This window comes from Aulonocara sp. 'chitande type north' Nkhata Bay, linkage group LG1 (genome assembly GCF_057382095.1).
Source record: "Aulonocara sp. 'chitande type north' Nkhata Bay isolate Kocher_YH1m ecotype deep benthic linkage group LG1, A_spYH_male_GT1.1, whole genome shotgun sequence".
Classification (NCBI taxonomy): Eukaryota; Metazoa; Chordata; class Actinopteri; order Cichliformes; family Cichlidae; genus Aulonocara; species Aulonocara sp. 'chitande type north' Nkhata Bay.
Genome location: NC_141344.1, coordinates 24,130,349 through 24,146,266, shown reverse-complemented (window position 1 = coordinate 24,146,266; position 15,918 = coordinate 24,130,349). Strand labels below are relative to the sequence as shown.

The following is a 15,918-nucleotide window of genomic DNA, read 5'->3' as shown; positions in this document are numbered from 1 at the left end:
AAATAAAGAGAAAACCCCAAGGAAGAAACTTCCAGCAGAACCAGGGTCAGGGAGGGGTGGCCATCTGCCCCGACCGATTGGGTTGTCATATTTTGTTGGCCAGAGTGATGCATTGTCCAAGAGGAGATCTTGATTTGAAATGGGAGCTGTGGGCCTGCTTCTTCTTCTTCTTCTTCTTCTTCTTCTTCTTCTTCTTCTTCTTCTTCTCATACTTTCGAGATATACCACCATTGGTTCGCCCTCTCTTCTTGTTTTCTTTTTTGGACTTTTACAGACAATTTGGAATTTGGGACCATGTTTTCACTTGCGTCTACATCTGGAAGCTTCCCAATGTAAATCCCAAAATTGTGTTGAATGCCTGATCTTTTTGTGATTCGGCGCTATATAATTAAATTAGAATAGAACAGAATTGAACTGAATTGTTCCAGCAACATGTGAAATGTGCACAAGTACATGACATTCTCCCACAGGAAATATCCCTCATCGCACCATATTGCCCTGTCAGAAACCTTCATAAAACCTGAGAAAAAACCCTTTCTACAATTTCATATGGTCACTTATTTACAGTATTTTTTATTTACAGGTCAATTACAAAATATTCTTACGTTCTTGTCAAACCATGTGGTCATGTGACCATGCGTCAGAAAAGGATGCCCCACCATCAAATGATGCTCGATAGTGACTCCCACAACTTCCACTGCACTGAAATTTGATGCTTTTTCAAACACTCTTGGCATAGTTTAAGTTCATATGTACTGAGCACAAGTCTTTAAAATCTCTTTTCCCAGGGCAACACTGTGCTGTAGAGGAGTAATAAAGTGAATGCAACTTATAGCAGTATTTCAGATGCTCTAAACATCTTTTCTTTTTGATAAGAACAAGTTTATTGATCTTTGGCCACCTTACCAGACTTTTAGACAGAATTCTGTCATAGTCATGGGTCCCTGTGTTTTGAGTTTTAGAAAGTTTATAGTTCCTTTGGGGTTTTATTCTTTAGTTCTTGTTACTTTTGAATTCTTGGTTCTGTCTACATCTTCAGTATTGATTTACATTTAATTCTTTGTGTTTCAGTCTAGTGTATCCCCCCAGTACCCTTGTTAAGTCTTTGCCCCCCACCCCCATTTGTTACTTCCTGCTTTATTTTGGTACTCCTTTGTCTCTTGTGCTTTGTTGAACTTTATTTCCTCCTTGTCTCGTTACCTAGATTCTCTTAACCTGTGTTTCATTTCGCCCCAGCTGTGTTCATTTCTTCTAATTGCTCTCTTGTGTATATATATAGAGGTGTCTTTCTCTCAGTCCTTCTCACAGTGTCTTATTTTACTTCTGTATGTTTTTGCTGCCAAAATTGTTAGAGTCTTTTATGTTGTGATGTTTTTAGTCGGGTTTTTTGACTTTTCTGTCAGTTTAAATAAAGGCATCTTTTCAGTTTATCCTGTTGCCTTAATATTCCACATTTGGGTCCTCCTCCATGACAGCTACACTAAGAATAATACAGAAACAAACTGAAAATGTATCTACAGTGTAGGCTTTTGTTTTTTCTTTGTTTTTTCTTTTTTTCTTCCCTTTCTTTATTCAAATCAGGCAACAAAGTATATATCTCCTTTACATTGACATAGTTTTTTTTTTCCTCCCATTTTCCCCTTTTCCCTTCCGCTCCCCTCTTTTTCCCCTTCCCTTCCTTCCTCTCCCCATCCTTTTTACATAAAATATAATTACCATTATATAAACAATCATAAACAATCATATCTATGTCTATACATACACATTTATTATCCCAAATAAGTATATTCAAAGGAGGGAGAGAGGGGAAAAAAACAAAAAAAAACAACAACAAAAAACCCCCCCAAAACAAACGAATCCCCCCCCCCCCCAAAAAAAAGAGAAAAAAAAAGAAAAAGAAAAGGAAAGAAAAAAAACAACAACACCTGCGTAGGCCCATAGGCTTTTGAAATGCCTCCACTAGGGTGAGTATTTATTCCTTCATTTTTTCCACAATATTTCTGTATATCTGTTTCAAAGTTAAAAAGACAGAAGGATACTAAATAATGAATAAATAAAGGACAACTATTTGAGTCACTGCAGAGAAGAAACCAATTGGGTACAACCAAAAAAAAGTTTATAAAAGAACAGAAAGACAAAAAAAATTAAAGGTAATGGAAGAATTTGAGAAACTCAAGGGCAGACAAGTGGGAAGCAAATTGTGAAACTACCTGATAAGAGAGACATAAGACTGCATACGGGAACTAATAGGCGGGAACTATTAGGAAATTAGAGGTGGGAATAAGACGAGGAGAGGAAGTGTAAAAAAAAAAAAAACTACACAAATAAATAAAACAAAAAGTAACTTAAAGACAGGGAGCCCCAGAATGTAGAGACAAAGGAAAGTTAGCAGAAACAGTGTAAATTATTATTATTATTTTTTAAAAAGTATAACAAAAAAACCCCGAAATCATAAGAAATCCAAAGAAGCCGATTTTAACCAAATATGAAAACCAAAAATAATACATAACCTGCAGTTATCCCAGCTTTAGCCAGCATAGGCAATGGCTGCACCATGGAAGGAAGTACAGAACTGATTTAAACTTCTGGCTGGGTTTGTATCTTGGACTCAAGCATCTAAATGCCCCCGAGGATTTTTCTTTCTTTTTTTTTTTTGCCAGTGCAAATAATGAGTCACTTTTGGCCATTTTCACTTCAGCTCACTTCCAAGGATATTTTGATATTGGCAGCTGTGATGACTGGCATCATATTCTCTCCAAATAAAGGAGCAGGTTAGCTGGTATTCCTTAGCTGTTAACAAGGAAAGATAATTTAATGATTGTCAAGATGGGGCAGCAGTTTTTGGTTATCACATGCAATGTTTTTATTTTTGGAAAACCATCCATGTTTTAGTAACACATCAACAGGAATTTATGTAATTAGTGCACAAAGTCAGAAATAAAAGTTAATCTGGAGTTTCCCTTAAGGTGAAAATCAGAGAATAAATAGTTCATGTTCATAGGTGCTGAAACATTAAGATAAATGACACGTGCACACATGCGCACACCTAACGACACTGCACAGACAGATAGCATTGTATTAAAAACAACGGAGGCGGCACTCAACCTGGCTAAGAGATTTGAGGTTTTGATTAAAACAAGGCAATTTGTCATTGTCAGACTAAAGGGAAGGGAGAGAGTGGTGTTATGAAAATGTCATTAAATCTCTGTAGTTTTGATGAATTATTGATTTGATATGAATCTAGGTGGTGGAGTTTTGCTGTGTTTTTGTTCAACCAATTAATGGCATTGCTGGTCCCCATAGCAAAAACGCTGTTTAGGCTGCGTGCAAGGGAGGAGAAGCTTTTTCAATATTGGTATTTGGCCCTGAAAATATCTCAGCCTTTTGCTGCTATTTATTGGTTTTGCTCGAAAGGATTTATTACACTTTTAATAATAGCCTGAAAGCACAAACAGCCCCCACCCCACAACCACTTTGTGTCTTGAATTAGACACGAAGTCATGAAAAAATTATTGTTGCTGCTGATGGTTGCTCAGTCCCCGATGAAATATTTGTAAGAATGAAATCTACAGCAGCGCTTCTCCTTCAGGCTCAGACCTAAAAGAATCATATACTGCAATTAAATTAGTTTAATCTCTAGATATTGTAATGGCTTGTTTGAATCTGTATTCATTGCATATAAATGTTGTCGCATATGTTCTATAAACAACAAAAGCCGAGAAAACCAGACTCTGTTAAATTAAGATCTCTGGGCTTCAGGAGGTTGGTTAATTGCATCTTCAGTATTTCACAAATGGTCTCAGCTTCAAAGTGCTGTTTTACTAAATTCAAATGTATTATTTTATAGTAGATAAATGTGGTTTAATAATCAACATACGTGAGAGAATTAGATACACATAACAAACGTGAACAATGCAGTGCTCACACTCCCTGGACACTTCATTGGATATGCCAAACTGTTATTGGGTAAGATCCCCTTTTGCCCTTTAGAACTGCTTTAATTCTTCACGACACAGATTCAACAAGGTGCTGGAATCATTCCTCAGAGATTTTTGTCCATGTTGACATGACAGCATCACACAGTTGCTGCAGATTTGTCAGCAACACATCCATGATGCAAATCTTTCATTCTATCGTTTTCCAGTCTGCTCTGCTGGATTGAGAGCTGGTGACTGTGGAACACAGTGAACTCATTGTCATGTTCATAAAAACCAGTCTGAGATGATTAGAGCTTTGTGACATGGTGTTTTATCCTGCTGGAAGCCACTATTAGAAAAATGATAAACAATACTCAGGCAGCCTGTGGCATTTAAACAATGCTCAGTTGGTGCTAAGGGACCCTAAGTGTGCCAAGTAAATATCCTCCACAGCTTTACAACATCGCCATCAGCCTGAATTGTATGATGCAAGGCAGAGTGGCTCCATGCTTTTGTGATGTTTAAGCCAAAATCTGACACAACTACCTGAATGTGCCTCCAAAAATGGTCTTCTGCTGGTGTAGCCCATCTTCTTTAAGGTTTATTTTATTGTGCAGAGAACAGAGATGGTATTCTGCATATAACAATTGGTTATTCTAGTTACTGTTACCTTCCTATCAACTTGAAGCAGTCTTGCTTCTCCTCTGACCTCTGAGCCAGAAAACTGCTGCTCACTGAATATTTTCTCTTTTTCTGGCCATTCGCTGTAAACCCTGGAGATGGTTGTGTGGGGAAATCCCAGTAGATTAGCAGTTTCTGAAATACTCAGACAGCCTGTCTAGCACCAGCAACCATGCCATGTACAAAGTCACTTAAATCTTTCTTCCCCATTGTGATGCTCAGTTTGAACTTCAGCACGTCATCTTGACTATCGCTTCATGCCTAAATTTTAATGAACGCGATATGATTGGCTGATTAGATATTTGCTTAAACCATTTGAGCAGCAGGTGTACCTAATTAATATCTAATTGCGTAAATAAATTAAATCAAAGGAAGAGTGGACTTCTACATGTTTACTTACTCATAGTTACGAGGTATAAATAATAATGTTATATATGAAGCTTTAATAGTGTAATACTTTAGTATTTAGTCTTTAGCAGCTGTCCTGTGATTTTTAACTGCACGAAGACACCAATTTATTTATTAATTTGAAGTTTGTCTTTTCATTTATTTGATAAATCAAGAGAGTTTGGTACGAAGTGGAAGTGGGTCAGAGGAGAGCTGCTCTTTGACCATGTATTTGAGAATGGACATCTACTTTTCAGCAGACCTGTACTTATTTCTTGATAGACTGGCTCACGATGCACCTGCTCTTAAGTTATGTTGTACAAGACATCTAAACAGCTATAGGGAAATTATAGGGTCCTTATATTTTTTTGATGCTGAAACACGTTTCGCATTTTAGCTCTAACTTAAATGTATTTGTTGTGTTGCTAACTGCATTAACAGTTGGGGAAATAAAGCTATTTTTATATGCAGTCTCTCTTTTTTTATAGGCAGTGTAATTGGATAGCTGACTCAAAAGCTGTTTCTCAGACAGGTGCTAACTGTTCCTTCATCGGTTGAGCATAAATTAAGCCGTTAAGAGGTCTGTAGATGATTCAAAGTGTTTATTTGTTCTGAGAGGTGTTTCTGTTAATCAACATGTGGTCAGAGGAGACCTCAGTGCAAAGCAGAACAATGTGGAGTGGCCAAATTAGCAATTTAGCATATTTTGAGGGGAAAAAAAATATGGGTGATCAGAGCAACATAAAAAGACAGCAACAGAAAAGAAACAGTGATGATCACAGGATCTTTTCAATGGTATGTACGCCATTATTCAAGTCTGTCATAAAGGAAATACAGAAAGTTCACTAAACTAATGACTGCTCTCCCTAGCAGAAAAGACAGATCAGACTTTCCAAAAAGACAAAAGCTGAAAATAGGGGAGCTGTTTGATAATGGCTATAATTCCTTAGCCTCTCCAACTGAAACTGAGAGTCTGCACTTTAAACTTTTAAATTATGCCTGCGTTCAATAATATATAGACCGAACTGCACTAAGTTTATTTCTTTAAATTCACTGAAGGTACTTTGAGTTATCTGATTAAAGGGTTACACTTCCAGTTTTGAGTGAAACTGCTTTTTCCCTGTGGAAGCTTCTTTGAATAGAAGCAAATGAATGCGATGTAATGATATTCCTGTATCGCTTAAGTCGCAGATGTGCACACCCACACAGTAATCAGAAATCCTGAGGATGGATCAGATTTCTGTGCGTAACAGTATCCCTGTTTCTTTTTGAGAAAACTGGTACACACATTCTGCTTTCTCCAAACCAGCTCAGACGTGTGAAATGAGCACAGCGAGTTTTGAAAAGCTGCCGACAGAAACGGCTGCTGTGTTTGCATCAACCATACTGCTGATGCAAACACAGCTCTCATGTCTACTGATTTTCTTTAAAGTGTGTTGATTTTTCCGTCCCAGCAGCAAAATTCACACATAATATTTATTATTAGTATTATCATTACTACTAATAATGGCTAGACAGCCTTCAGAAGTCTGGAAATCATATTGTCTGGATTTGCCAGGATTTTTTTAAATGAGGTGTTACAGATTTATTATTCAAAAAGCAGAATTGCAGAAAAAAAGAGTACTTAGATTTTTTTATTTAAATAATTATTGTATTAAAAATGCACAGATTGTATAATTAAAATATATTTAAAGTACATGAAGTAAACATGCTCCTTTTCAGAATCATATACATGATATCATTGGAGCATCATTTTTGATTAAATACGTTAAAGAGTGAACATCTCTTTAATGTTGCAGCTGTTGATGATTTTAATTGCTGATTGGTAGGTAGCTTGATCTATAACTATGCAATTAATCTTAAAAAAACAACAACAACAAAAGCAAAAGGAAGCATAACATGTGAATGTTTTTTTGTTTTTTTTTAAAAAAGAGCATGTACATTAAACAAGTACTTAAGTAAATGTATTCAGTTACATTCTTACTGCTTCTACCCATGCTCTAATGTCGTTGGGGGACTAACAAAGGTCTAGTCCGGTGGTTTTAGTGTAATGGGTTCATCCGCATAAATGTCAGAGCCATGGTTTGCAGCACAATATCGCACTTTAATGAGATTATCAGTGTTGTACACTTCACCTGTCAGTGGTTTTAATGTTGTAGCTGTGTGTGTATGTCCAGTACACCCTTCTCATATAGGTGGTGTACTGTGCGCTCCTGCATGACATCTGCCACACGGCTGACCTGCGAGCTATGCTGTCACTTGCTGTCCACCTCCAATCCACTTGTTGCCTCTGAGTCAACCTTCCTCTAGGGGCAAACTTAGCATATGTTCTTAACCCCTGCTGTGCTGTGTTTTGTGCTCCCACAAGTCACCATATCATTCTTCAGTGGATGTCACATTGCTCTAACTGCTGTCAGGAAGGCTGCCGTATAAAACACGCCGCCTGATGCCCACAGGATTTTTTTTAATAAGACACAAGAACTTGTCTCCTGTCTTCATTTGACTCAAATGCAAGAAAATCTAGTCTGCTGTGGCTCAAGTATTCGATTTTGGACAAGAGAGGTTCAAATTGTAGCCATCATTGGTCTACCATGTAAAAAAAAAAAGGAGGGGGGGGGGGTATCAGAAGTTTTTTTTGATCAATAAAACCTTAAACAGTTAATAGCCTTAATTCAAGAAATACCAGGGTCACTCACCCCATTGACAGGATAAGTCTTCCAGTCCAGTTCTCCCAGTACCGTTGTGGTGTCCAACAGAACCACTAGATAGGGCAGAGTGGTGGAAAAAAAAGAAAAGGTCTCGTAAAATGAAGGAGAAAAGTTAGAAGTGAAAGAACAACAGCATAGATGCAAAGAATGACAGGATAGAGCAAAAAGAGTAAGAGAGCGAGTGTGTGAGAGAGGTTGGATGGTGAATTTAAAAAGAAGAGAAATGGAGGTGACAAAACAGGAAGAGAGCAGACAATAGTTATCAAGCTGTCAATGAGGAGCTGACAGAAGTGTAAGGCCCTTATCAAATTCAACCACCTATGAAATAACAGCTCTTAGGAAAGTCCAGCGCAACACCAACACAAATCTGCTCTCTACCTCGCTGAAGTCTGGAAAAATTAGTACTCTCCTTCTCAGAGGTCAGAGCCAAAGAGGAATAAAGGGGACAGGTGGAAGTATTATCAAACTTTATTTAACTCAACAAATCAATAATTAAGATTAAAATTGTAATAGTTAAAAAACTACTTCAAGAGATATATGGTCAGTGTGGGATCATTTATGAATTGTTCAGTAACATGTTATAACATTTTCCTACTGCATTACGTTTTAAGTGTGATGATCTACTAAACGGGACAGGCAAAAAAAAAAAAAAAAAAGAATTCTTAAAAATGTCGAAGAAGCTCCTTTAAGCAATTACTTTGATGTTCCTCCACCTATAAGAAATGACAGAAGGAGTCCGAACCACAAAAGAAGCACGTATTCTCGGAAAAGTGGTTGCAGGAGGTGAGCTGGCTTCAAACAAATGATGAATGCACAGAGATGTGGTGCAGAATGTGCCGTGAAAATCCCACTCTAGCGGACAAAAACAGTGCCTTTTATATGTACGCAAACGCGCGTTGCAACTTCTTATCTGGTGCGCGTCTTTTATTTTGACAGCGAATGCGCACCTGCGGACCACTTATGTGCACCCCTGTTTATTAAAGCCCTCAGAGCTCAGCTGCTGGGTCGCTCTCCTCGTTGTGACATGTTTTTGATGCTTTCCAGTTTGGTTTTGTACACCAAACAACATTGCATACACCAGGGATGTCAAACATTTTACACTGTGGGCCACATACTTTGATGTTAAGTGGGCCAGACGAGTGAAACTCACCTTTGTGTCGGTGCAACAATGTTTAACGACACATTTATTCCCTGAGATATCTTATTGGGAGTGAAAGAAGTGCAATTTCAACAGCATGTCAGTTTGTCTACATGATAAAGACATGTTCCTGTAATAAATGGAAAACATCTGTCAGCATGACTCTTTGGGCGGAAACAATAAGAAATTACTGTGTAAAATTAGTTCTATTAGCTCATTGGACAGACTGTCCTGTAATCATAAGTAAACATCCTGTTTTTTTTTTCTTTTTCTTTTTTTGGTTTGTTGGTTTTACTGTGGATTCATTGTAAAAAGAAATAAAAAAAAATAAAATAATTTCAAAACATTCTCAAGTAAATAGTGAAAAAACAGGAACTTTTATGCCATTTACTTGTTCATCTGTTGGTTTTTGTAGTATAACTGAGTTTGAGGGAGGTCTTTATCTGTCAAATGCTGTAAAACTTACAACAATACAGTCAAAAGTCCAAAACTTTTTATCATCCTTGTTCCAAAGCCCTCCAGTGGGCTGGATTGGGGTCTTTGCTGGGATACTGACCCTCAAGCCTTATGTGTGACACTCCTGGCACACACCATTTCTCCACCCATGGACTCATGTGGACTACTGATTGCTGATTACACAGGTCCTTTCTCTTTTTAATTAATTTAAAATACTTTTTTTCCTAAAATGGCATTCCCGCCTTTGTAGTGTATGGATTAGTGTCCTCTTCATGCACCTCCTTGTAAAAACAAAAAAAAAACAAAAAAAGAAAACGCAGAATTTGTGTATAAGTTGTGAACATGTTAAAAATCTGAAGAGTTTTGGTGCTTGATAAGGCAAGTGGCGAGATCCCCGTGATTTCACGCTGAAAGGCACTCACATTCCCTTCACAGTGTGCTTCCATACTTCCAATTGGGTGCCCATTAATTTCTTCTTTGGCAATATTTGACAACGTTCACAGGTGTAATGTATTCAGTGATGGTGACCCATGGCAGCACGGAGAGCTCTTGCTATAAAAAATAGCACGGTAAAACAGAAACAACATTTTATCTCATTTCTGCAAGTCTTTACAACAGTTCTCCCCCTCCAGTCAAGAGCATTAATCAATGAAATCCCATCTATGGCTGTGACATCATCTCTGTGAGTGCACAGTCACAGCGCCTACCCACAGGCGCACTCACTCTCTATTGTGAGTGAAAAAGAAAGAGATAAAGCCCACCTCCGACACAGTGTGTTTGTTCATTTAGCTGTGATCACATGCAAAAATGTTAGCAGTATGACGTCAGGTCAGTCCCTTTGCTCCTTTGCACATCCATTATGGAGTCACGCCAAGAGTTTATGCTCTAATAGCTAATCTGACTCAGCGACCATTTGAAAAGACAAAAGCACGGAGCAGTCTGATTTCAGCATTAGTGTTAGTGGTGGTGTTTTTGCATGAGCATGTTAACAACAGTTTATTTGTGTGAATCCACGGCTGCATTGTGTATACAAATGTAGCAATCCCTCGCTGTCTGCACTCTGGTCACGGCTCAGGCATGAAGAGAGCCATTATCTGGCCCTTGCTAAGCCCCCTGAGCCAATTTGATATGATGAATGTGCAATTTCCTTTGTCTCCACACAGCCAGTTAATTACAATCTCTATCAATAAAGTATGTCCCACTTCAGTGGTCGACATTATAGACCAAAGAGTCACATCTTCAGACGACCTGTCACTCTAGTGTACGGTGGACTTTGCCAAATCTGGACTAATTTAATGGGGTTGTGACTGTTTTGAGAACAAGTTAGATAACCAGAGTAGATACACTTAATGAACCACTTTAGTATTTACAGAGACTTCATTTAGCCTTGATTCCCAGCTGGTAATTAAGGTCTGAATTATAATAAGGTGGCCTTGCCTCTGTTCAAAAGGAGGACATAGAGAGATGTAGGGAGGGAGCCTGTGAGACAGACCAAGGGAGACAGAAAGATATTGATTTGGACCAAATTAGAAGAGTCTTTGATGATCATGAGCAATGTTCCACGGCACGTTTGGCAGCACAAAATTTTCCAGTAACTCCCTTCTCTGTCCCAAAAAGTTGATTCTGTTCAGCTGGACGCAGCGTTTTCAGTGGGAGAAAAGTTTCGTCACTCATCCAAGTGACTTCTTCAGGCTCAGCTGACTGCAGTCCCTTCTCTGTCTGTCTCTCCTTCTGTTACACATATACATAAAGCCAAGCGCACACACAAACATACATGCATAGCAATGTGGGAATGAAACTATTAACTTCCACAACTATCTTTTGAGCCAGGAAATAATGGTCCAAGACCACAGTGGAGGCAATTTGATACACCGTTTTTGTTTTTCACGCAGGCACAATTACACTGGTAATCACTTATCAGGAGTCCAAATCACATTAGTTTTGTCTGTGCATTGCTTTAGAAGCATAATAACCTGAAGCTGGTTTTTTTTTTTGTTTTTTTTTAAAAAGGTTCTGCACTATCGGATTATTGCAGAGGCACACTTTGGGAGATGTACGGTGTGGCTCTGCAAAGCTTTTGGGACAAATCTCACTGCAACATAATGAAAGGGTTTGATGGCTTACAAGAGCTGTCCCTATTTGAAGGCAGGCTGTTTTGAGTATGTTCTGTAATTTTAACCATTACGTTGATTGGTTACATTTCCTTTCATCGGCCAATGAAACCTTTGCAACTGGAACTGCCATTCCTGTAGCCAGCTATTCATACCAAGGTAAAGGGCTGTATATCATCAGACAGGACATTCAACAATATTCTCCTTCTGAAATCAGAAACATGCTCTAATATTTCTGTATGCTGTAACGCTTTTTTATGCCATAGCAGATGGTCTGAACGGGATCAAAGGTGTGATCGGGGACTTCTGCTTCTAACAGTAAAACAATATCCTGTGTAATGATCTCCCGTGTCCTTCCTTTACCCGAGACACGTTGGGTGTCTGCACATTACAGGAGTTATGTTGCAGGCTGTTTCATATCAGAGGTTTCCTGCGGAGTTCAGAAGTGCCATGGGGCTGTTTTTCCGAGAGTCGGTCCTTGTTTTAAAAAGGCGATGTGATGCACATTCCTTTCAGTGGTTTCCCAGTCTTTCACTAATCTACAGGTGACAGTAACGCAACAAGACACGACTAATGATGACAAAGGCAGGGGAGAAGAACACTTCAAGCTCATGAATTTTTGAAAGAGGCTTTGCAATTGCTTGATAAGTAAGGAAATACGCATTTACCATTTTCTCACTTAACTGTCTGCACCTTCCTTTGAAGATTTCCATTTACAAGAATATCATCCTACACTTTTATGTTGTAAAGAACTAAAGAACCTCTGTTGCTTAGCCTTCTTTGACCTCTGATTCTTGTTGTCTAGTAAGTGCACAGACCAGAAGGGTTTGGTTTTTTGTTTTGTTTTTGAAAGCCTAATGCAGAGACAAACTGTGTTTTAAGTAGTAGTTTGCAGAATATGTCTGTGCATATATGCATGCGTGCATATGTGTGTGCGCGTGCGTGTGTGTGTGTGTGTGTGTGTACTCGCAGGTGGTTCATTAACACTATCTAGACACTGAGTATTCAGGATCCCTAAATATTTTAGGATATGTATATAAGGTATGAGGATAAGGATACTCCACAAGGCTGAGCTCCACCAGGGTGACAGACAGTTCTATAAGGACCCCTGGCTTTTTTTTTAAAGTTTCCTGGATGTGGTTAGAGAAAGCCACTGGGAAAAAAATGAATCATTATTTTCTATGAGATGATAATAAAAGTGGACAGCAGCATCTAATTCATCTGACTCTGAGCACAGATGATGCAGGTTCCTGAAAAAGTCATTCCAGCGTCTGTCTAAATGTTACTGCTGATCAGATGAAATGATCCCATAGAAAGGACGACGTGTCAGATACCTGCTTCGTAAAATACAAAGCAGATCAGTGGATAAAGAAAAAAAGAGTTTTTAATTTGGTGAATATTTCATTGGCAGTAATTGTACCAGATGCTAGTTTCAATAAATGATTTGAGTACGAGCCATTTATCAAGGAAGAACATTTGCTTTGTTTTTTGAGAATTTTTGCATTTTTATTTTGATTGATCAGAGGAAAAAAAGGGCAAAAAAATGAACTCAAACTCCTGGACTCACTGTCTAATCATAGTTTAACCAACACAGGTAAACACAATGTTTGCCTGTCACACCGTGGATCTCTTCACAAGCTGAAATCATGGCTCCGTTGCAGCTTGACCTTGTGGCTTCTTCTTGTTATGTTAGGTTTAACACTTGTTTGAAAGCTTTTAATCTGCTCTGTTTACGGACAACGAAATTCTATACAATTCAATGTTTTTGTACATTTTTTATAAAGTGCCCCGAGGCAGCTGCTGCTGTGACTTGGCATTAAAAAAATATAATGTAATTGAATTGAACTAAACTGAAAATCATGCCTCACAGTAAAATAAATAGAATGTAGAAGTATACATAATCTTAAAAAGAAGCAGCAGTGACAATATTAGAAAGTTTTTACTACTTGTACTGTGCGATGTGCAGTGTGTACATGTGTGTAATCGCCTACAGTGGAGTCGGTGCTTTCACAAGGACATGTGTGATGGAGGCATGGAGCTCTGTAGATGAGCTGCTCCTCAGTCTTTTAGGTGGTTTGTGTTGACCTTCATCCACCACACAGCAGAGGTTCATACAGGAAGTGGGTTGAATGTTTTTAGTGCCACAAATTGTGTTTATGTCTGGGGGGTCTGGTTCACCTTCACCGTGCAATTATTGTTGTTGTGTTATTCTATTTACTCCATTTTATTCTATTTGTTATTTTAATGCTGGCCTTGGAAACAGATTCAGTTCTTTCATTTTTTTAACATGTTGAATGACCACCTAACGATCTGTCGAATTCCTTATGATCATCAGCTGGACAAATGCTGCACTACATAGTGGCACAGCTGGTAGAATGGTTGTGATGCTGAGATTGTTCAGCTCAGGGCAGTAGGCTGTCTCCCCTATAAGCACCACTACTGTGTTTCCAACTAACTTTATAATGGCACGAATGGGGTTACAGTCATGGGTCAAACGTTTGGAGAGCATTGGGCTCAACATTAACCCTGTGAAGTACCCTTTACTTAGAATAGAGTGAAAGAGGTTGGTCAGAGACAAAGTTTATGATGCAGGTTTTTGCAGTTTGCTGACCAATTTCTGAAGAATGATGGTGTTTGATGCAGCTCTCTGAAGTCCACTGACATAACGGTTTCATCTTTTAGTTGAGGATGAGATGAGAGGTAGGCAAAGTTATACGTATCTAGCTTAGTGGTAGAAGATGCTTCTGATTTGTGACAGGGCATGCTTCTCGAGAGATTGATTGATTGATTGATTGATTGATTGATTGATTGATTGATTGATTGATTGATTGATTGATTGATTGATTGATAATACTTGTGAGATGTTCCTCACCTGGCATTAAGACCAATGTTGGGTCCTCATAGGGTGGGGTATTCAGTTGAGGAGACTTGCTGGTCTGGTCTGTCAAATGGGGAAAGAACTGAAAAGTGTCAGACAGCTTGCAGTCATCACTGGGTGGTCTTTTTGTCCATCAGTTTATACTTAAAACCTTTCCATATGCTGTGGGATGGTTTGTTGTAAAAATAGTTCACAATGTGCTCATGTGGCTTTGAAGTTTTCCCCATGATTCAGGCTTGTTTGTCACTTTATCTGACATCTGCATCCCACTCCCTGAGTGGTATCCTCACACTGCTGTTTATCCATGGCCTCAGGCTAGGAAACACCTAAGAGGTGTTTTTATGTTAACACATTTTCTGTGCAAAAGTTTATGTAACTAGGGACTTAACCAGCATGTACCTCTAGGCCTGATTCTTCTGCAAACAAATCCCACTCTGTGTTATCAAAATTGTGCTGCAGCACTGAGGTGGCTTCCCCAGGCTGTACTTGTACTGTCCTGATAGCTGTTTTTTTGTTTTTGTTTTTTTGTTTTTTTTTGGGGGGGGGGTTGTGTTGTTTCATTACACTTAAGCTGGAGTCAGACTTAGGGAAATGTGGTCTAGATGTAAATAAGACATTTTAATGTAATTTGAGTAGAATAGACTTTGGGTCTTGTTCCCTCTTGTTGGAAAGTTGACATTTCAGTGGATAACCGGCTTAAGATCTGGTTCAAGTCCCTGTCAGCTCATCATTACTACCATCATATAGCTTTTTTGGTGTTAGCTTAGCATTACCATGCAGAGGAATACTGCCATGGCTGTCACCGTCATGAATTCATCCGAGAGAAAAAATGTTCTGCAACTGAACAACTCCCAGTCCAGGCAGCTGTGTTTTTCACTGTTCCTCGGGTCCCTCATCTGGTCTGCTCTGTAAACAAAACTAGCATCTAGCTCTATGGCTGCATCACTTTTGTAATGACTGTCACACTGTGCATCATTATTCTCAGTCGCATCTCATTCTTGTTTACAATCCAACAGGAACTACAAGGAGCAGGCTCAGAAGCGCCGGTTTAAACAGGTTCACCCAATCATGGGTATTATATGTCCCCCACGGCACATCTGGCCCTTTGGTTGTCCCTGACCATCCATGTGAGGTCAATGGAAAATTAGGATTCCCATGTAAATAAGTATAAATCATTCAGTTTGTCCCATTTGAACCATCAAATACTCTTTGATAAACTCCTCCTCACAGAATTGCTCACTTCATTGCTTTGTTCTGAAGGTGAATTTACATATGTTTATGCAAGCAAATGCAGCTTCAGTATAAATGCATTGTAACAGATGTTTATAGAAGTTGTGAGATTGCTAATCCTGAAAGATGTCAGCTCACATTTAAAAAAAGAAAAAAAAAGAAGAACAAGAAGAAGAAAGATTGATACAGAATGTAGAATTTTAAACAAGACATGGACTTATTTGTAAAGACAGAGGTAAAGCTGTGTGCTTAGTTAGTTCGTAAACAGCAGATTGCTGTGTTTAACGATTACAACTTGAATCACCATTAAGAGACTAAACACGAAGAGAAAAGTGGGAATCTCAATCTGTTTTAGCAAATCTGCAGAAGCAACAAGAACTTTTTACTAAGCTTTACACATCTAGGGATGGAG

The 15,918-nt window shown here is 38.6% G+C and overlaps 1 protein-coding gene across 4 annotated transcripts in view; it reads right to left on the bottom strand.

The window, feature by feature from the left end:
* Window positions 1-15,918, bottom strand: part of LOC147339128 (ephrin type-A receptor 6-like) — an 81,108-nt gene that overhangs the window by 56,806 nt on the left and 8,384 nt on the right. For 2 of the 4 annotated variants that reach the window (XM_086289560.1, XM_086289577.1), the window contains exons 2-3: window positions 14,271-14,339; window positions 7,682-7,746 (exon numbers count right to left, since the gene is read on the bottom strand). In XM_086289560.1, the coding sequence (XP_086145686.1) occupies window positions 7,682-7,746; window positions 14,271-14,339 (134 nt within the window). The remainder of the gene's footprint in view (window positions 1-7,681; window positions 7,747-14,270; window positions 14,340-15,918) is intronic. The other 2 variants (XM_086289568.1, XM_086289586.1) reach the window with 1 other exon arrangement.